The 20,824-nt window shown below is 38.3% G+C and overlaps 2 protein-coding genes across 3 annotated transcripts; one reads left to right on the forward strand and one right to left on the reverse strand.

Annotated features, from left to right (window-relative positions):
* The first annotated feature begins 1,386 nt into the window (after positions 1-1,386).
* LOC104449267 (activating signal cointegrator 1 complex subunit 2) lies at positions 1,387-11,335 on the forward strand. 2 transcript variants are annotated; one of them, XM_039315468.1, is made up of 10 exons: positions 1,387-1,474; positions 1,532-1,966; positions 4,470-4,629; positions 4,736-4,797; positions 5,474-5,568; positions 6,203-6,316; positions 7,042-7,107; positions 7,523-7,620; positions 8,049-8,467; positions 9,582-11,335. In XM_039315468.1, the coding sequence occupies exons 2-10, from the start codon at positions 1,549-1,551 to the stop codon at positions 10,802-10,804; spliced, it is 2,655 nt and encodes an 884-aa protein (XP_039171402.1). In that variant the 5' UTR covers positions 1,387-1,474; positions 1,532-1,548; the 3' UTR covers positions 10,805-11,335. The 2 variants fall into 2 exon arrangements, with proteins under 2 accessions (XP_039171402.1, XP_039171403.1); XM_039315469.1 differs by lacking the exons at positions 1,387-1,474; positions 1,532-1,966 and having other exon boundaries at positions 4,488-4,629; positions 5,485-5,568.
* A 2,341-nt stretch (positions 11,336-13,676) lies between these two features.
* LOC104449266 (interferon-related developmental regulator 1) lies at positions 13,677-18,550 on the reverse strand. The gene is made up of 13 exons (XM_010063379.3): positions 18,132-18,550; positions 17,589-17,760; positions 17,248-17,328; positions 16,815-16,897; positions 16,616-16,731; positions 16,416-16,526; positions 16,078-16,187; positions 15,607-15,907; positions 15,455-15,532; positions 15,305-15,355; positions 15,125-15,214; positions 14,351-14,428; positions 13,677-13,955 (listed from the first exon to the last, which is right to left on the reverse strand). The coding sequence occupies exons 1-13, from the start codon at positions 18,139-18,141 to the stop codon at positions 13,905-13,907; spliced, it is 1,332 nt and encodes a 443-aa protein (XP_010061681.2). The 5' UTR covers positions 18,142-18,550; the 3' UTR covers positions 13,677-13,904.
* Between the last annotated feature and the right edge of the window lie 2,274 nt (positions 18,551-20,824).

Below are 20,824 nucleotides of genomic sequence, written 5' to 3' on the forward strand. Positions count from 1 at the left end.
ACTTAAATGAAATAACTTTTTATTTCTTATAAGTAGAAATGGAAGGTTTTTGGATGGCAAAATAATAAAATAAGACTGCTCCTTTGTTTTACAGAAATAAATAATTTAAAAAATATATTTCTAAAATCATTGCTTATGTCGTTTGAAATATTTAGACAATAATTTTTATTTTATTATTGATAATATTTTACATTTAAATATTTTAATAAATGATGAAAATATTTTTCATTCATTCATTTTTATAAGTGATTCGAGAGATTATTTATTTTCTATAAAATAAACATATTCTAAGTTTCTTTTTGTTTCGTTGAGAACGAATGATTTAGAAGACATTTTCCAAAAAAATGATTTTTGTATTGATTATGAACGAAATTTTTTCGTTGTTCAATAAAGCATTTTTATATAAATTATTTTTCATAATGAATATATTTGGGAAAATTTTAAATAAAGGCCTGGAGTGCTTCTATATTCTCGAATAAAGATTTGAAATGATTTTATTTCAAATAAGAAATTTCAAGTGGATTTTGTATTAAAAAAAGGTAAGTAACTATATATTTTTTTAAATAAAAACTTAACTTTCCAAGCTGGTCAAGGAGATTTTAATCATTGATTTTTTTTTTTTAAATTCCCTTTTTCTTTTTTTTTTTTTTTATGGTTTTTCTTTCTTCTTCATTAGTGGTTGGTGACCACAGCAATGCCAAAAAGGTTGGGTGAGGGTCACCTCACCCATGCTAGCGAGGCAACCCTCACCTTGAGGAGGCCACCCTCGTGGCCATCGGTGAGACCAGCCCTCAATAAAGGCTGGTGAGGGATAGCCTCATCCTACGAACAGATTGCCCCCATGGCTATTGGCAAGGTGGACCCTCGCTAGATTAGGTTGCTGAGCCCTCATTAACATTGGGTGAGGTTGACCATTGTCAAATCTGACAAGTGTGGCCTCGTCGACCCTTATCAAAGGTTGGCAAAGGTGATCGAGCCCTTGTTAGCCTTTTACCAGCAACTGGGGGTTGTTGGCCATCGCCAGAAAAAAAAAAGAATAAAAAATAATTAAAACTTAAAATTGTAACCGAATGAAAATATCCTTAATTAATTGGAATATTTAGTCGACCAGCGAAATCAAACCCTTATCTAAAACAATTATGCTATTTGAGATTCTCATTTGAAACAATTTTAAGTCATTATTTAAAATAACCATTGCCACTTTAAATTCTTATTTAAGATAAGGTTCACTTGAACTTTCCTTTAAGAAAACGAGAGTACCTTTATTTAAAAAATTTCCTAAATTGTTTATAGGAAAATATTTGTGGACGTATTTTCTTCACAAAGTAAATCGAGCCTAAATAAAAAGCTGAAAAAGAAAACTATAAATAAGGATCGCCCGCCACTCCCTCCTTGCGCATCACGCAGGCGCTCACGTGGACGCGCGTACTAAAATCACCCGCAGACACTCTCTCTCTCTCTCTCTCTCGCGCAGTTTCTTACGCTCGCCTTCCCTTCCTTCCTGCCTTCTCCAATTCCCATCATCTCCTCCTCCCTTCGATCCCCAGCATGTCGAACCGACGCTCGCACCCTCCGACCCGGCACGAACCCGGCGCCAGGCCCCCCGCCAAGCCGCAGCCCCGTTTCGTCCCCAAATCGCCGCACGGCGAGGCGTCCCGGGCCGCTGGCTCCGCCGCCACGCTCTCGGGCTCCCTCCGGGGCCCCCCGGCCTCGGATCGATCGGGGGATGCCGCTCCCGCCGGCGGCAGGGTCCGGCCCGCCGGCGAGGGCGGCGGAGGTTGGGTCCCGTCCGGGGCCTCGGGTGGCCGCTTCGTGAGGTACTTGCCCCAGGACGAGGCCGTGGCGAGCGGGCTCGGCGCCGAGGAGGGAGGGCTGGATCCGGTGGAGTCGCAGCGGGTGGTGGATCTTCTGAACAGAGAGCTCTCGCGGTTGCTCAAGCTCAGGCCGAGAGAGTTCTGGAGAGAAGGTACGGGTGGGCTGCGATTGAATTTCGACGCTCGTTTTCTCTGATATGAACTGTGTGCGATAGTGTCTCGAGTCCTGATAGTGTTAGCGGGCTATGATTTTGTTTTATGGAGTTTCTTTGGCGTAATATTGATTAAGAGAGAGATCAGAGAAGGAGAAGATTAGCAGAGATGTTATAAGTAGAGTAAGGTTTAAGAGGAAGTAGAAGAGAAAATTTTAGAGAGGAGATAGACTACGAAAAAGTCTGTGTGTTGAGTTTCCAATCCCTGATACTAGAGCATATCGGCTTCTATGAATAATGACCAAAAAAACCAGGAAAAACGAAAGTAAATATGCTAAAATTTTGGCCTTGCAATGTGTGATTTTCTGAAAGCAGAGAGATTCCTCATCATTGGCCTTCGCCATTTGGCCCTTAAAACAGAACACCTCAGGTCATAAATGGGTCCTTTCAACTTGCGGTCTAACTAATCATACTGCATGTAATATGTCTTGATCGTAGTAAATGTGAAATTGTCTGTAGTAGAGAATGTCGTTCCATTGTTACATCAATTGCACATGGATAAGATGATATTAATCAGTCCATAAAGAAAAAAATTTCATCTAAAGTGATTGTAACTAGAAAACCTTTCATTGTAACAATGAATAGTCAATTGCTCTCTTATTCAATATCTCTCGCAACTCGAGTTTTCATGGTGAATTGTCTTTTTGAATGTCAAAGGGCCCCTCATCTTATTTAAGCTCTGCTGTAATTGAGGAACTTTTCAGGATGTAAATGTTGAAGAGCTAGAGAATTTCCCTCATAGGCTTATATGTCCTTAAAAAATTAAGATGAAGTGGATGGGGACAAGAAATATCAAGCACAAAGCATTCATTACTGACTCTCATTATTTTGGTTTAATGTTGGCTTCTTCTACTGCTTTGTGTATGCGAAAGGGAGTAAACATATTTTAAAGATTTTTATTATTGAGAAAGTGGATGCAACATAAATGCAGGGGAACAAAAAGATTTCTCTCATTACAGGGCTTGAGTTTCATCGTAAAAGCAGGAGAACTGTAGCTGATAAAAATTATTTACACCACTTGCAGCAAACTACTGACTCTGTAAACAGAGTATTAACAGGTTTTAATGCTATTGCATTACTCTCTCTTCACTTAGATTACATCTAAGTAGCAAAAGAGAGGTGAAAATTTTTCTCCAGCTCTCTTTTCTCTTCTCCGCCCTTGGAATTTATCCCTGCACCACCCTTCATTTCCTTTTTCTTAACTTACATCTAAGTACCTAATGACAGATAGATATTTTCTTCCAATTGTCTTCTTTTCTCATCTCTCCCTTTCTCTTACTTTTCCTTTCTTTGCAACTATTGAAGTTAGTGCTTGTTTTTGTTCTAAAAGTTTAAGCAGTTAGAGAATAGTGTGGAATGCATTTTATATCTTAAATCTCCCCCTCAAACGGAACTGTGATTGAAGTGTTAAGTGTAGAAACTCGATTCGTGTGCTGTGGCTGGGTGTGGGTGGACAAATTCTATAGATGCCCATGATGCCTAAGGAAGGGAAATCTACAAATCTTTGCCTTTCATATAATGCTTTTACTTACTTAATAAAAGATTTTTCTAAAGTAACGATTCTAGTACATCAGAAGTATACAAAAGAAGAAAGAAAGAAAATTAAAAACAGAGAAAAGGAAAAAAGAAAAAGAATACATGACAAGACTGTATGGAGTCAGAACAACATGTCCAAAGCTGAAAAAGAGCACTGCACTGAAGCCACTGAAGATTATAAACAATTTTTTTCCAAATGCTAAAGTTGTTGGAAAAGGTTTAAAATGGTATGCATCGTATTTTTAGCACTTTTCCTCTCACAAAACACAAGATGTGGACATAACTACATCAATGAGATGATCAGGGATAGCATTACATACATAATATCAGGAATAATTGGCAGAATAAAGATGACAGGATGCCAACATTCAAACTAGCGTCTTGTACTTGATACAACATTGAAGTGGAGAGTGTAATTGTTTTTTCTAGGTGGTTAAGCTTTTAGAGAACAGTGCAGAATATATACTTTTATAGCGACTAAAGTTCATATATATAGTTTTAGTATCTCCATGTAAATATTGCTTGAGATGTGCTGTTCTTACATTCTTATGTAAGGTATATAATTTTGTTTTTTAATTGCTATATTCAGCCAAGTTTTGCAAGATTGTTGATTTTGTAATGGATTTTGTTAACAATTTTATTAGGGGCACTTGTTAAGCAACCAATTAAGGAATCTATTCATTGTCCAATGGATTTGTTGCTCTTGTTTTATATGCAATCATTGTCTTGAAAATTGAAATATTCCAAATAAAGTATACTTAACAAGTGTCCTGGAGCACTTTTTAACAAGAACTAATTGTAATTGCAAAATTAATGTTCTGGTATGTACTTAAGATTATCTTCTGGACAAAAGCATTGTCTAACGGGTTAATTATCTTTCTGTTTTATCCCTTTCTTTTATTTTCAGTGGCTACTGACACTTCATTGCACGAATTCCTGGATAGCTTCCTAAAATATAGAAGCAGATGGTATGACTTCCCTCATCGTGGCGCCAAAGGAATAGTTGCAGGGGTTATTGTTGGAGAGCTTGAGTTGAGTCATCGCGTTTTCATGGTTCTATATCGAATGTAAGGATCTCTTCTAAGGTTGCAGGTTTCATTCCATTTTCTTCTTTTGATTTTTCATGATCATGATCCTTATGGTCATTTCTTGCCTTTATTTCCCCTGGTGCAGATCCTCCAATAGAGATCCCGGTGCACAAGCTGCTGATGCCCTGAGTACAAATGATCATGAAGGTTGGTTGTACTACACCCTCCTTAATTTGATTGTACATGGCCTGATATTGTATAAATGGGATTCTAAGGTTGGGTTGTTTATCTGCTAATTGATTTTTCTCTTGCAGCATGAAAAAGAAACATTCTTTTCATAAGCTCTTAAATGTGACCAATTTTATTGATGTATTTGTGTCTGCGATAAGGTCTAATTTATTTTGAATCCCAGTGGAAAATGGGGTTTGAGTATCGTTAGGTAGTTATACAAGGATATGATCTTCATAATGACCCCTTTGTAGCCACCTTTAGTTTCCTCAGGATATCTGGGCAGTTTTTGATTTTACTGACAATATGCTGCACTAAAGCACAAGCCCTTTATAAAGCTTATCTCATGTAATAAAGATCCCTGACTAGGAAAGCATGACTCGTTAGTCATAACTGGGTAAGCATGAATATTTTCCCCCCTCTTTTTATTTTTTTATTATAAATTGAGGAACCGTTGAGTTACATGCAATATTCTTTGTTTCATGTTTCATTCTTGATGTTAAAAAATATGACATCCTTAATGGCCGCAACACACTAATAGGGTCTCATTTGAGCTTTCACACCTCTAATGAGGATTTCCTTATTACATGAGATCAAATGCTATTCAGGTATTTTATTTGTTCACGTATGTGTCATTAAGTAATTCGACCTGTAGTTCTTTTGCAGGAAAAGCAGTTGCTTGACTTGCCTAAATTGTTAGATATATGTGCCATATATGGCCATGAAAATGAAGATCTGACAAGATTGCTGGTGAGCATTTTAAGGACATCAGGGTTACTCAATGACCTATGCAATAATGTTGCAATGCAAAAGTCTGTCCCTTTGGAGTCTTTTTCACGGAACTCTCAATCACCACCTGAAATATATCTCCTCCTTTTTGTCCCCCTTTCGTGCTTTCCTTGGGCAGGTGTTTTGAGGTACTTCTATCAGGCATACTCAGCGAGTTAGAGCACTTGACAATTGTTTTTAACCAAGAATTTTTGTCTTCTGTTATGAAATATTATTCTAGTAAAGAAAAAGAAGGGTGAGAACTATCAAAATTTAAAGAAATGAATTAGAAGTTTGTGACTTTGGTGGAATGAAACATGTGAAATAGCAAGAAAGTGATGGTCATACTTAGATACATATACTTGCTCCCTCAGGGATCATCAGTGGTGGGTAATCAGATGATTAATTAATTCTACGTGTAAGTTTCACCATTACATACCAACAATCAGATATTACAGGTTTAAGTTTCTTCACTAGATTATTGAAGGTTTCAAGATACTCTATTGGATCCATTTGTTGCCCCAGTATTGTCTCAGTTTATTGATTAGCACTTATTGCTTATTAGCATGTCTCTACAAGTGCATGTAATAAACCATTTACATGATTATTTTTCTAGGTTTGCAATGCTTTGAAGGTGCAACCTTGGATCCATGATAATTTGATAAGTATGGTGTCCCACTTCCTGAGTATAGTCCAAACAATGTATGATAGATGCAGTGCATCTTTGGAGGTACTATTTCTGATCATCTGATTACAGCAGGACTATTAAGAGCTTATATGGTAGTTCTTCATTAAAAAGAATCTTCTCCTTTTAGCAGAGTCCTTCATTAAAATATTTACTTTCTTTCTAGCAGTCAGTATGTCGACTTCCTCTAAGCATTATCATGTATTTTAAGTACTTTTGAGTTTTTTTTACGGTTAATACCACAAAACACCTCAAACTATGCCCATTGAGATAAAAATACTGTGAACTTTTTATTTTTTATTTTTGTATCACAAAAAGTAAAGTCCTAAACTTGTTTATTGTGACCCAAATACCCCAAACCTTTTTTGGTATCATAAAAAACCCCAAACTTATACCAGTGTGACAAATATATCTCGATGAAACTAAAATAGATGGTATATATGTCACACATGTATAAATTTAGTTTTTGTCATGAAAAAAAAAATTGGGGATATTTGTGTCACAATGGGCATAGTTTGGGGTTTTTTGTGGTATTAACCATTTTATCATTTTATGCTACAGTAGTCACTCTTAGTCCCCAACATATAACCTCTTTGCTTAATTTCTTTTCGCAGTTTCTACTTTACGTACTCAGTTGATTCAGTCTTGTTTGTGATGTTGTTGTGTCTCTATTATAACTTCTTCATAAAAGTTTCCCAAGACATGGAGGCATTTTCTACTTGCAGATCATCACATATCACTATCGACTTTCTGGTTGAAATTTTGTGCAGTTGCTGTTTTCTTCTGGAAGCCATGAGGATCATGTAGTCAATCAGTGTTGCTCAGACTTTTTGGAGGTGATGGTCTCTTTTATACTAGAAAGATAGATTGGAGTCCATGACCCTAACGTGTCTTGTCTTGTCTGATAATTTTTAATTTGCTTCTTTGTGGCTTTACATATCTCCTGAAAGGATGAACTGAAATATATAAAACTGTGACTTTGTTCTAATTTGCTCGTTTGTTGCGAAAGGAGTTATATCAGTTATGGCCTTTTACTTTGAGTATACTTGAGTTACTTATGGCATGCAGGATAAGAAGGTTGAAATGGAATTTTCCCTTGTTGCATTAAACAAGGAGTCAGCCTAAATTTTGAATGAATTCTAGCACGTTAATTACACAAGAAATAATTTTCGTGCATTACTTTCTCACAATGGATGGAAACTCTATTAAAGTTCTCTTTGTGATTGTGCGTATTTGCTGTTTTGTTGATAGGTCATGGACTTTATAAATGATGCAGTTTCATCTATGGACACTTTTGTGAGTGCATACAAACTCGCAGGAATGCTCTTCTCATGCCCTGTTGAAACAAGGTAGTTATGCTTATATTTTAAGAAAGAGAATGTGGGTACAACTAGAAGCAATGAATGATTAAATTCGATTCCACATGAGATGTTATCTCATTCAATTTTTTTGCTCAATCAAGCTCCATTAACTTCGCCTCAGTGGGAGAATTGGTTATGTGAATCCTTTTAGGTGGTTAGCATAGTTGGCTCTTAGAATCTCTGACTATGTGCTTATCTGTGTTCTTCCTTCACTTCTTTTTTTAAGTTAAAAATCAGGTCACCTCTGTAAAATGGATCAGGAATTGTTTGCTATATTGTTCATGTTCTTCAACCCTCTGCTAATTTTGGTTTTCTATCCAATGGTTTAAGCACTTGGTGTCAACTTTATTGCATTCCAAATGAAAACTTTATGAGAGTTCACTTTGCTTCTTACACCAGCCAACTAATTCATGCAGCAATGGGAATGAAGAATTGCTCCCTACCCTTGTGAAACTACATGATTCCTTTCTTCCATCATTAAGGAGGGGTGTCAGAGTCATCTTTTCATCAAGAGAAGATAGTGCAAAGTCCAATGTCTCTATTAGTTTGAAAATGTTATCGATGAGAATAGTTGCATTTGGTTGGAAATTACTCGATGCTTGTTATCTTAGTGATGAATTGTTTGAAGATGGCCATTACATGCCTCCTGCCACTAAGATGTTCCCGGCAAAAGTAGAAGATCCTGTCATAAGGGCAGATATTGTAATTCAAACTTTTAGGGAGTTGAACAGTTTTTCTCTCCAAGAACAGGGGAGTCAGAATATTGAGACATTTCTTCAAAGTGTCGAGAAGAATTACCAAGTAATGAGCAGACTTAGGAGCTTGCAAGATGGAGGTATGTGGTCTGAGTACTTTGAATTCTGTGATTTTCTCCTCCAATGCCATCAGCTTTGTATCTGGTCTTGCCGTAGCCCTAGCATGAGCATATTGGCATTCTTCTGATGAATTCCAGCATACTAGGTTAGTTACCCCATACCTAATGTAAGAGGCACGAGCTGCACAAATTAGTGTTATGTACACTGGATGACAGAGAGTTCAGCTGCATCTTTCAGCAGTATCATCTGTAAATTCTTGTAAATATTCAGGAACATAGATTTCTCGTGATGTCTTCATGGCATGATAATATCAGGCAGAATAGACCAAATACTCGCACAGGCATTGATGATGATTCCTATTAAAGTAGTTGAGTGAGAGCCATGGAAGGAAGAAGTTAGATGCATCCAAATTTTGGATTTGCCAAGTTACTCTCGGTGTCGCAGTGTTAATTCTACCTGTTGATTTAAATAAAATGTTAGCCTTTATCCCAGGAAAAGAAAGTCTACTATTAGGAAGGATTAAAGTCAGTGTGAGATGTGGTGGATGATTTTGCTGTAACTTGAAATTTTGATGCTGCGTTAGTTTTTCGTCTGCCATTACATTAATGTTTTCTGTGCTCATCTTTTAAAAAAAAGAAAGGAAAATTAGCCCCTGAAGATTCTTCTATCACTATTAGCTCTGGTAGAGAAGCTTTTAAAAAGAAGAGTTCCATCAGGCAATTTTTGAATTAGTATTTTTGTTATGTAATGTATTTCTCTAGTAACTTGGACAATTTTGTTTCTGGAATAAAAGATAAGGTGATTGAAGTGGAGTTTTATGGAATTATCTCCATTATCTAGAACTGGTCACTTGATTTGTGTTTGCCTAAGCTTCTTAAGTGTGCAATAGAAGAGTTCCATCAGGCAATTTTTTGAATTAGTATTTTTGTTATGTAATGTATTTCTCTAGTAACTTGGACAATTTTGTTTCTGGAATAAAAAGATAAGGTGATTGAAGTGGAGTTTTATGGAATTATCTCCATTATCTAGAACTGGTCACTTGATTTGTGTTTGCCTTACTGTATGAAAAGCATGTTTCTTAAAAACATACAATAGCTCTCTTTAATAGCCTTCATCTATGTAACACAAATGCAGGATGGATATACATGGATGAGGAACAATTTCAATATTTATCTAGGATATTGATGTCTTATCTACCCATAAGTAGCAAGGAATCACCTCATGCACCATTCAGTAAGACCAGCAACAAGGTCCAGGTGGATGAAAACTCTGCAATTCTGGAGTCCAAGATTAGTCAAATTAGGGACCTCTTCCCTGATTATGGTAAAGGATACCTAGCTGCTTGCCTGGAAGTGTATGATGAGAATCCAGAGGAGGTGATTCAGAGAATTCTAGAAGGAACTCTTCATGAAGATCTTCAGTCTTTGGACCCTTCCCTAGAGACCATTACAGTACAAAAGACTACATCCACTTTAGAGACTGATGATAAAGGGAAAGGGAAGGTTAATGACAAAGGGAAAGGAAAGTTATCAGAATCTGTATTTGCCCCTTCTTCATACGCTGCGCCTGTGGTTCAGGAGCAACGGGATGGGGGCTCATCACTGTCATCCTCATATTCAGCTGGAAGGTATGTGAGGAAGTCTCAAGCTGACACACCCAATTCCAATATTTTAGATCACAGAAATGAAAAGGATTCAGCTAGGACATCTGCCTTGATTTCACAATATGAGTACGAAGATGAGTATGATGATTCTTTTGATGATCTTGGCCTGGGAGGGCTTGAGTCGGGATTTGAGGAAAATGAAATACTCAGTGACAAAATCAACTCAAGCGTGGGCAAGTCAAGTGGGGCAGATGCTGGGCACCCTGTCCAAGATGCACAGAATGCAAAATGGGGTTCTAGGAAGAAACCTCAATACTATGTCAAGGATGGGAAGAATTACAGTTACAAGGTTGAGGGTGCTATTGCTGTGGCAAATGCCGGTGAAGCATCGTTGGTCACCCAGGTACAAAGTGAATTGATTTACGGTCTTGGACGAGGTGGGAACCTTCCCTTGGGTGCAGTTAAGAAACTGATGGAGTCTCAGAATGAACGAGAAAGTCATTCTGATCTTCCTGAGACAGAAGGAAGAGGTGGGAGTTCCAATTCAAGGGGTAGGGGTAGAAGAGGCGGCGGAAGGCACAGAGAGTCAAATGAGCAGGAAGACAGTGAACGGTCTGATGCTTCTGAGGCAAACACAAGAGGAGGTTCTGGAAACCAGAGGGGAAGAGGAAGAGGAAGAGGAGGAGGCGGAAGAAATAATTATAGGAAGGATAGAGCCATGAATAAGCACTTCTCTGGCTTGGGTGGTTATTAGTGGCAATCACACCTTGCTTGGCTTGTCTTTGATGGGGCAAGCATTCTTGTTTCTTGATGATGCATCTCTTGCATAGAATCAAGCACTGAGAGCTAAAATTGTGAAGGTTTACATTGTCTTGGCTGCAGATGAAACACATGCTTTGAAGGGATGTCATTTGCGTGGCTCAATGCAAACATGAGGTTATTCGAAATACTTGGAAGTGGTATAATTTCCATAGGTACAATGAACAAGCACCTTTGTTTCCTTCTCAAGATTTCAGACAATCTCGACAATCGATTTTTTGACTGCCAGGGAATTGGAGGACAGTAAAATGCAGGTATTCGAGTGTACATTTGATGGCCATGAGGTAGGGGGACTTTGAAGCGTAGCGTGCAATGAGTCGAGGAATATTTTTGCTTAATCTTATATTGTCTCTGTGACTGTAAGTATGCTTTCCATACAAAGAAAATCTCATTCATATCATACCTTATACAATGTTTTCCCTGAGGTTTCAATGGAGCATTTAAGAACAGGAGCTTGGTTCAGTGACGATGGATGTATCAGACTCGATATCTATCTTCCAACCCCAACCCCCACCCCCAATCATATCTAATTTCAACTCAAGAAATAGTATCTTGTTCCTCACATGATCACGTGGTCTATCATCGTTTGAGATATAAGAAATTCGTACTGGTTGATTGCGGACTTTCAGTCTCTCTCAGTCTCTCTCAAGATAAGAAGCAACCTGCTGTATTTCATTCGTTGACTTTGCGGTAATTCAAAGGATTATATGGTACGTCACGAGTTGATGAGTAATATAGAAAAATCCTAGGCTTAAGAGAGAGAAGTGGAAGCGAACCCGAAGGCAAGCATGTGGTGCGTACGTTTCTTATGGGGGATGGAGACTTGTTCCCTAAGGGAACTGTAAATTTAGACTCCAAGGAAACTAATAGAATCCACAATTTCGACCAAATATTTTAATCCTCAATTGACTCCGTTCGCAAGTCATTTCAGTAACCATCGACCATCTTTCATTAACTGATTTGAGAGGGATTTTAACTTCAATGAGTTGATAGAGATGGGTAGAACGTATACAACACACGAGCTAGACTCGAGTAAAAACTGAAGAGACACCGATGCATTGTCGAGAAGTATTCTCATTCACAGAACTCGACATTGCCCGGGCCTGGAACGTGGTTGTTACCTACAGCAAACTTCGATATTGCATCGGTTCTAGACCTTACGTCGCCATGACTGGTTGATGATGTTAACTTACATCGTTCAATGATCAACTCAGGCTGTCAAGCGTCAAACATAACTAAAAGATTTCGGGATTGCGATGACTGAATGATCATGTCACCTTACATCATTCAATGATCCACTCAGGTTGTCCAGCGTCAGACATAACTAAAAGATTCCGGAATTGCGGTTCGCCTCCGGCTGTCTGCTTTCGCCAGCTTAGGATTTGCTGTATAACACGTGGGCAAAGCTAACCCAAGTTGCTTGTCGTCTGAGCGTGCTCGCAAGATGCCAAGTTGAATCATTCCAAAACACGACATGCACAGTCCGAACTAACGCCAAGGTTTAAAATGTCGAGAAAGAGCAGGATAAGTCCTGATTTCAACCTTTTGTGAAAGAACCTTATTTTGTCAAAAAAAAAAAAAAAAAAAACATGCAGAGTCCCCATTTCTTTGGCAAGGCAAAAGACTTTCGAGTTGGTAAGAATATGAATTTCCCGCACCGTACCAAAAACTTCGTTGATAAACAGGCATAATTACTAATTATCCCCACTTTTGTAAACTTAGATATATCAACACCAATTAGGGTATGTTTGGTTCAATATTTTAAGAGTCTATTGATAAAATGCAAAGCAGTTTAACTTAAAAAGTTTTGAGGAACTATAAAAGCCGTTTAATAAACCACGCTTTAAAGAGCAACTTTAAAAGAACGTTGAAAACACATTTAAAAAACTCTTGATTAATTAATATTAGTTTTTTTTAGTTGTTTAAAATTGAAAAAAAAAATGTATGCAATTTCTTAAATATAATTTTTGTCAATAATGCTAAAAATATTATATATATATATATATATATAAAAAGAACCAAACCTTTTGCCCACCGATAGTTAGATTTGGCACCAATGGCCATCAGTTCGGGTCTCCTAAGGTTGGGCGACCTCCAGCGCGACCCTCTACAAGAGTAGTGTGACCCAAGCACGCATGACCCAAGTGACCATTGCTCGAGCCGGACAGCCTAGGTCGCACAACATGAGTCACCTGAGATTGTGTGAACTCCAGTGGCCCTCACCAAGGTCTCACCTGAGATTGTGTGAACTCCAGTGGCCCTCACCAAGGTCGCACAACCCTCGCTAAAGGTTGCCCGACCTTCGGCAACCTCCATCAATGGCCGTCACCAGCCGTAGCCTTTCACATAACAAGCGAAGGGTTTGTTCCTTTTTTAATTAAATAAATAACGAGATAAAATTAAAAAAATATATTTGAAGACTTGGTAAGAATAGTTTTAAGAGAAAAAAATGAATTTTCGCATTCGAGATAATGCTGAAAGCCTAAAACTGATTCTTACTAATGTTGACTTTACTTGAAAGCTTATTAAAAATAATTACCAAACATTTCAGCATTTTCTCAAATCAGGATGTTCATTCCATATTGCTATAAGATCGTTGACAATAAACTACCCCCCCCCCCCAAAACAAAAATCTCCTGAAAGAAGTTCTATCCTTAAGTTTTCAGGTTCGTTGCTTAACGCGCTCAACTCGCTTCAGATTTTTGTACTAATTAATTCGAATTCCAACATAATGAACAGAAGTGATTGATGTAATTCAATTTTATTCATCCATTTCACTCCCATTTCTACGGAACAGCAGATGGGAGTAACGACAGAGAATAAAGAATGGCATACACCTTTTTCAACCGATAGTGTAATAAGAGTGAACTTTTAAACATGGGCAATTGGCAATGAGTGCCCAAATCACGTATATGAAAGCAGAATCTAAAATGGGACCTATGGAGTATGAGACCAAGTTCATCGAGCATTAGCCTTAAAACTGCCAAGTCAAATTACGGCAGAAAAGTATAAATTGGTAGTGAGCACTACCCAATTCAGAGTTCATCGTCGGCTGCACCCACTGCAAATCGCCCAACGTTTCTACCCTGCATTGTCGGGCAAAAGAGAAAAGGGATGAGCTAATTGCTGGACCTCCTGACGATTCGAAAAAACACTCTTGTGGAGCAACGGGAAGTAAAGGAATTGAAGAGAAGGGCTCTATATGCTAGTGTCTATCACAAGTAGGACAATTCAATGTGTTCCTATCAGTATCAATAACTAAAATTTGCAACGCTAAAACACCATGGAATAACCATCTCGAGTAACAAAAGTGACCATATGGAACCAAACCATAAATTTTAAGACAACAAAAGAACTGTTCTGAACCCAAGATGGAGGTGTTGTTATTCTATCAGTCGACCTAAAAGTACACCTACCCAGACTATGCGGCTACTTTGGCACCCTAAGTAAGAATCAGGATCTAGAGTAAGGACAAAGTTACCTTGGACAACATGCGCTGCTTGTTCAAGAATTGGGTCCTCGCCTTGTTAAGGACAGAGTTTGGGGACCTGAACAACCTCTGTAACAGCAAATGAATAGCCATTAGACTAAATAGGCAAGAAGAAAGCCAAGGCGGAAAAAGATAAAAATAGGAGGAATGTGCATAGGGCCATAACAAATGAGAAAGATTCAAGCTGCTAAAAAACCAGACTCAAGTTTCTTTAAATGTACGACGCATTAAGTTGCAATTGATTGCAAAAGATAGTGACTATACCAGTCATCCCACTATACTCTAAGGAGATAAGATATAAACCAAAGCCAACAACCTAATTGCTAAGCCAAGAAGCCATTGCATTCTCCAAAAATAATCACCATCTTAATGAGAAGAAACACAGCACAATCCTCCAGAAGGAGATTCCAAGTTCCACAAGTGCCCCACAAAACAATTGACCAAGACAATCGCATGCCACCTCTGACAAACAAAACTTGCATGAAACTAAATATCTAGCCCTTCTTGACGTTTTTTTTAGCAAAAGAAAGAGGTGATTGCAATGACTTCATCAAGTAAATATGAGAGTTACGAGTTTACAAAGCATTTACTTTTTGGTTTCAGATGCAAAAGTAACGGCAACACATGCCAGGACGCAAGAGGCAGCATATCATGAAAAATTGCATTGCCACTCCATTTGGCAACCATCATTCCAAATTTGATATGGAAAAAAACAATTGAGTAAACCATATCAGCAAGCAACTCTGCTAGATGGGCTATACAAACCTTTTCACCACTAGACATTTGGTGTTCAGCTCCTAAATTATACTTTTTCTTCGGAGCAAAGCCAAAAATATCATGAAGGAGATCGTTCTCCTGAACAGTAGATAAAAGTTCCATCAGAAGGTGCCAAAATGCAAGCAAAACTAGGAATTCAACCTACAGTTTAGAGAAGACATCTCAAACCTGCATGTGCTTCACAAAACCACCACCGAGGAAGTGCTTTAGAAAGTTCAACTGTTAAAAAAGTTTCTATTACACCACTTGCGACTGATTGAAGAAACTCATCCAGTAAATGAGAGAACAATTAAAACAAGAATAAGAAAGTACAAAAACCTGTATCAACTGACACCAATCTGATGTCTGTAAAGCATCTCCACCTATCTTCATTGAGGTCTCAGGAGAGTCTCCATGCTATCATAAAAGGACAGCATAAGAAAACTCTGAACCAGAACACACAAAAAAGAATCTCAAGACAAAAAAATTACCTCAAGAAATTCCAGGATATCCTTAAACAGGTTGCGCTGGCTATTTAGATCTTTCTTGGCAGAACCTTTACCGCCTGCTTCCACTGCAAGGTTTCTGACTTGGTTCAAAACTTTTCCTCTCAAACCATGCATGTGCGCCAACTCCTTTCCCTCTTGAGTGGAGCCGCCACCAGCACCTTTAACTTGAGAACAGAACTTTTCAAGGCTTCCAATCTCAAAAATCACAGCTAATGCCTCCCCAGCAGCAATGCGGACTGATCGGTCATCCTTATCTAGTAATCCAGATAAATATGAAATAGACCTGCATATCAAGAGGGAGATCATCCTTTATGAGAATATCCACCATCCAGAGTCTCAACAAATTCCCCCAAGCACAAGTTATTGATTTCACTCTCCACTGGAGATCTTTAGCCAATGGTAAGTCAATTGCAATAATCACAAAGAAATAACTATGTCTAGATCTTCACATACTCTTGCCAATATTTTGGATCAAGACTCAAACCGTCTATGGTTGTAAGGAGAAAAGCCCAAGCAGAAACCATAGCTGTTATTACTGCCGGCGAAGGTTTAACACCGGCCACCTTAATTGGAAAGCAAACTGGTCGTTAGTTGTTGGAAAGAAGACCAGGAATGGAGTAAAACAAAATATGAAAAGCATGACATACAAAACAAGTGAGGAGCAGTGAACTTCTCAGAATATTATCTCGTACAAATGTTCCACATTCCCATGCTGATTTGAGAAGCGTGAAGCTTCAGACAATGATGTGCACCATGCAACTCAGAGACAAAGGAGAAGAAACAATACTTACATTGGAACCAAGTTTTGGGTGCACCAGCTGCCACATAATTTGCATTGACCTCTCTGTCTCAGCAGGATCATTTCCTCCAACAAAGGTGACAATAGCCAGACACTCCAACAACTAGAATTTAAGAGGCACCCAGATACCAAGTTTAGCTAGATAAGGAGTAACAAAACCAGATAACTCTAGTGCCCAAAAATGATTTATACCGCAGATATTTTGGAGGAATCAGCTCCTATTTTGAGAGCCTGTGGTAGTGTAGGAAAAATTCCTTCCAGAATCTCCCGAGCATTATCACCACAACCAACGGTCAAAGCCAACAGCCCTAAGACGAGAAATTCCAAATAGATTAAACCAAATTTCCCACGAAAGATCATATGTCAAACATGAGATTCACTACATACTCACCAATAGCATGTGATGCCAATGATACCTCTTTGGCAGAACCCTTCTTTATTGAAGTTATGCACGGATGCAGTAAGGTAGCAAATCTGGATGCCAAAGAATTATTTCTCAAATTCAGTTAATCACAAAACAGACAGAAAAAAGATGGATTTACATGTGCCACATCAAGAGTCAACAATGAAAAAAATGATATGCTAAAATTAGCTATCATCTTTTCACACAGTTTAATTGTGATCTGCATATATAGATTCAAGAGCTTCTCCAAGATAAATAACTCTAATAAAGCACAAAGAAAAAATCTTAAAGCTATTTCATATGACTTATCACATCTAAAATCCAGAATGTGATTTAAATCTATGCAAGTATCATCTTCTCAGTTCGATACAGGTAACTTTGGGCCAACAGAATGGTTGGAATAAAAGATTAAGATGCTCACTTCTTTTCCACAAACTCGTGCTGCAGGCCACTATTGAAAGCCTCAATTATTGCTGACAATGCTTTCTCCCGTGTAGAACCCCTTCATTAGGAAGACAACATTGAAAACACACAAATATTAGTCCAGGGGTCAGCATAGTGACAGATCGTTGTTCAAGCAAAGTAGAACAAAACCAGAAAGAAACACTAGTTTCTAAAATGGAAATACTTAGCATCTAAAGATACCTCCTTTATTAAAAACGCACAATGAGACAAGACTTTGCATCACAGACAATGTTTAAAACAGCAGTAACCAATAGAAACTGGCTATAAATGGTCCAAAAGCTGCACGATATAGATTACCTCTTCTCATACAAAGCATCAAGAGCTTCATCAAGCAACCTATCTTTATCAAGCTGTACTTCCTCGTTCGCACTGACTGACATGTGGTCCGAACGGGCATCCGACGACGAACTTACACTACTATTATCATCATCACTATCCAACATTGCAGCATGTTTACGCTGCGAGCTACCTGTTTTGCAAGAACCCAATTCATCAACACCACAATTCACACAAGAGAAGGGACAAAAAAAAAGAACTGGATGAAATATCCATATGAAACCCACGAAAGATAACAGCAACAGGAATCAATCTAACCAAATTCACATCAATTCGCAACCATCAACTGCAGCCATATGAAGAATCTTGGCCAAAAAATTAAAAAAACAAATGCAACAACAAAAGAAATTAATCCCGAATTTCACCAATCGCACATCTACTTTAAAAAGAAAAAAACCTAGGAATCAACCATGATCAAGAACCTGAACCCACGACCAAAAACAAAAACTTTAATCGATAAACACAACAAGGAGCCAAAAAAGAAAAGTGGGTTTCGCAACTCACGCTTCCCCATTGCTGCTTCCGCAACGACGCCGGCTCCAGGGGAAGAAATACACACGAAATTCCTACCGATTCCCTCTGTGTTTCTTTTTTTTTTTTTTTTCCTATAGTCAGAAAGAGGGAATACAGGGTTGACTAAAAATCTGAGGATGGGAAGACTTGGCAAGCAAGAGAGCGATGGAATCGAGCTGGACGAAGACGAGGCAACACAACAGCAGGCTCAGATCGAGGGATGAAGTATCCATTAATCGTTTCAACAAAGAAAGAGAGAGAGAGAGATCGATTCTTAGATCGAGCGAACGAGAGGGAGCGAGCTAGCGAGCGAGCGAGCGAGAGAGAGAGGATTTAGGGGGGAGGGCAGCCTCGCGTTCGACGCAAAATAAGAGGAGGAAGCAAGCAAACGCAAGCGGCGAAGGATTTTACGTAACTGGGTACGATTCCGGAACGCGCAACGACACACGCAAAAAGTAAAAAAAAAAAATTAATTTAAAAAAAAATACGTAAAGGGAAAAAAAGGAAGGGGGAAATCAATTTTTCTTTTTTCTGGGTGTTTCTGAGAAAAGTGAAATAAAAAGAAAATAAAGGGAGAAATGAGAATTGGTGGGGGGTGGTGGACTATTCGAATCGACGATATTCCGGTGGATCAGAATATTCGTGTGCCGAGGCGAGGCGAGGCGAGGGAGGGGAGGGAACGAGCGGCTCCTGGACGACCTACGTGGCGTCGTTTCGGGGCAGCAGCGTCTGGAGACACGGAGAGAAACGCGTGCGTTTTTGGACGGCGTGGGTTTCGTTCAGGAAAAGGAGAAAGGCGCCGTGGGTTTTCCGAGGAGGTCTGTCCCTGTCGGGAGGGGAGGGGAGGGGAGAGGTTTCTAGGAGAGTCCAGCGGCGGTAAAAAATAGGGTAAAAAGTCTCCGTGACTCCGTCTATATTACTCCTAAAGAAAAATTACATTTTATCTCGCGCGTCATATTGTCATTCTTGCACCTACATTAATACTTACCGCATATGTAATAGTTATTCGTTGCATTCGTTCGATCGCGTGACGATCGTGTACACGCGCAGCACATGCCCCCCCACATCAACAGAGAATTAGGGAAGGTTTTAGTGAATTTTTGCTTCATGTTTCTCGATCGATACAAGTTCATCAATTTGAAGGAGATGAAGATTGTGACCCTAGGTGACGTGGATATTTTTCCATGCCTAACCCAAGAGGTTTTTTTTTTTTTTTCTTTTTTAATCATTCGAGAGAAGTATGAATGTAGAATATTGTTGTAAGGTTAACGCTTTTCAAATTGGTATTATAATTGATGGAGTAAGACAATGTTTACGCCGTCGTTTGTTATATGGGTGAAATTTATACACGATGTTAATTATGTTATTGAATTCTCACATATGACCAATAATCATATAAACTAAATTGATTGACCATATTTAGCATGTGTTTTATACAAAAAATATTTTGCAGGAATGTTTATTTTCATTAAAACTACTTCTCTACTCTTACACATTCCCCTTATCTGAAAATAGTTTTTTTTTTTTTATAGTTAGCAATGGGAAAGGAATTATGGAATTATGTATTTGCAATATAATTAAATGTTGTGGGCTCATTTGGCTTATATATGAATTCACATACGAAGCATCTCTGACGTCATATTATACAAAAATTGTATTTATCTTAACTCCAATTTTGTATTTTACAACATGTTGTATATTTATATATATATGATAAAATCTTAATTTTACTCTGTATAGTATAACATTTTGAAGCACACAAGTATATCCATATATATGAGTATATTTTCTTCTACAGATATATCATATCACATGTTATGTATATCATGGTCAATTTTGTGTAAAACTACAAACATAATTACTTTCTCATTCTCATGGAGCCAATTTTACTAACGACATTAGTCTTACTAAATAGATGTAATTTCTAAACTACAAAAAATTGTTGATATCTTTTAAAGAATATTTGCTTACTCTTACGGATCAAATTTAGTTCCTATATTGTCAATAGATCTTCCCTTAATATTTTAAAGCTTTTTATGTTCTTTTGAAAAACACTTAAATTTTCATTAACAATGAACTGACTCCTTACATTTAAATTTAATGAAACTTAGGATGCGCATGACAACATTTCTATTTTTCTGTTTTTTTGTTTTCCAGAACAGATTTGGAACAGCAATCTGTTTGGTAATGCAATTTAATTTTTCTATTTCTGAAACAGATTTCTATTCTAGAAATAGATTTAAAGTGGAAATTAGAAGTTAAAATTTTTACATTTTCTATTTTTGGAACAAAAATGAGAAATAAAAAAAAAAAATTCATCATTCACTTTTATTATTGCCCATTGCCTACCAGCCACCCATGGGAAGCTGAATGCTCGCCACTTGTCGCCGCTTGGTGATCGCTTGCCATCAGCTGCCCGTTGCCAAACTCTGGTTGCCCATCGTCGATCATCAACCATCGGATGCTCGTCGGTCGTTGCCTGCTCATTGCCAACTACTGGATGTCAGAGGCCCACCGCCGACCACTAGACGTTTGCCACCAACCGCCCATCGCTTGCCACCGCCGTTGGATGTCGGCCCCTCGCCACCACCCGTCGGACTTCGGTCATTGGTCACGGCCCGCAACCGACGCACACAAACTCCGTACATCGAATGCCAAACTCTAGATGTTGGACGTCGATCATT

The sequence above is a fragment of the Eucalyptus grandis genome, chromosome 6, assembly GCF_016545825.1.
Source record: "Eucalyptus grandis isolate ANBG69807.140 chromosome 6, ASM1654582v1, whole genome shotgun sequence".
In the NCBI taxonomy this organism is placed as follows: Eukaryota; Viridiplantae; Streptophyta; class Magnoliopsida; order Myrtales; family Myrtaceae; genus Eucalyptus; species Eucalyptus grandis.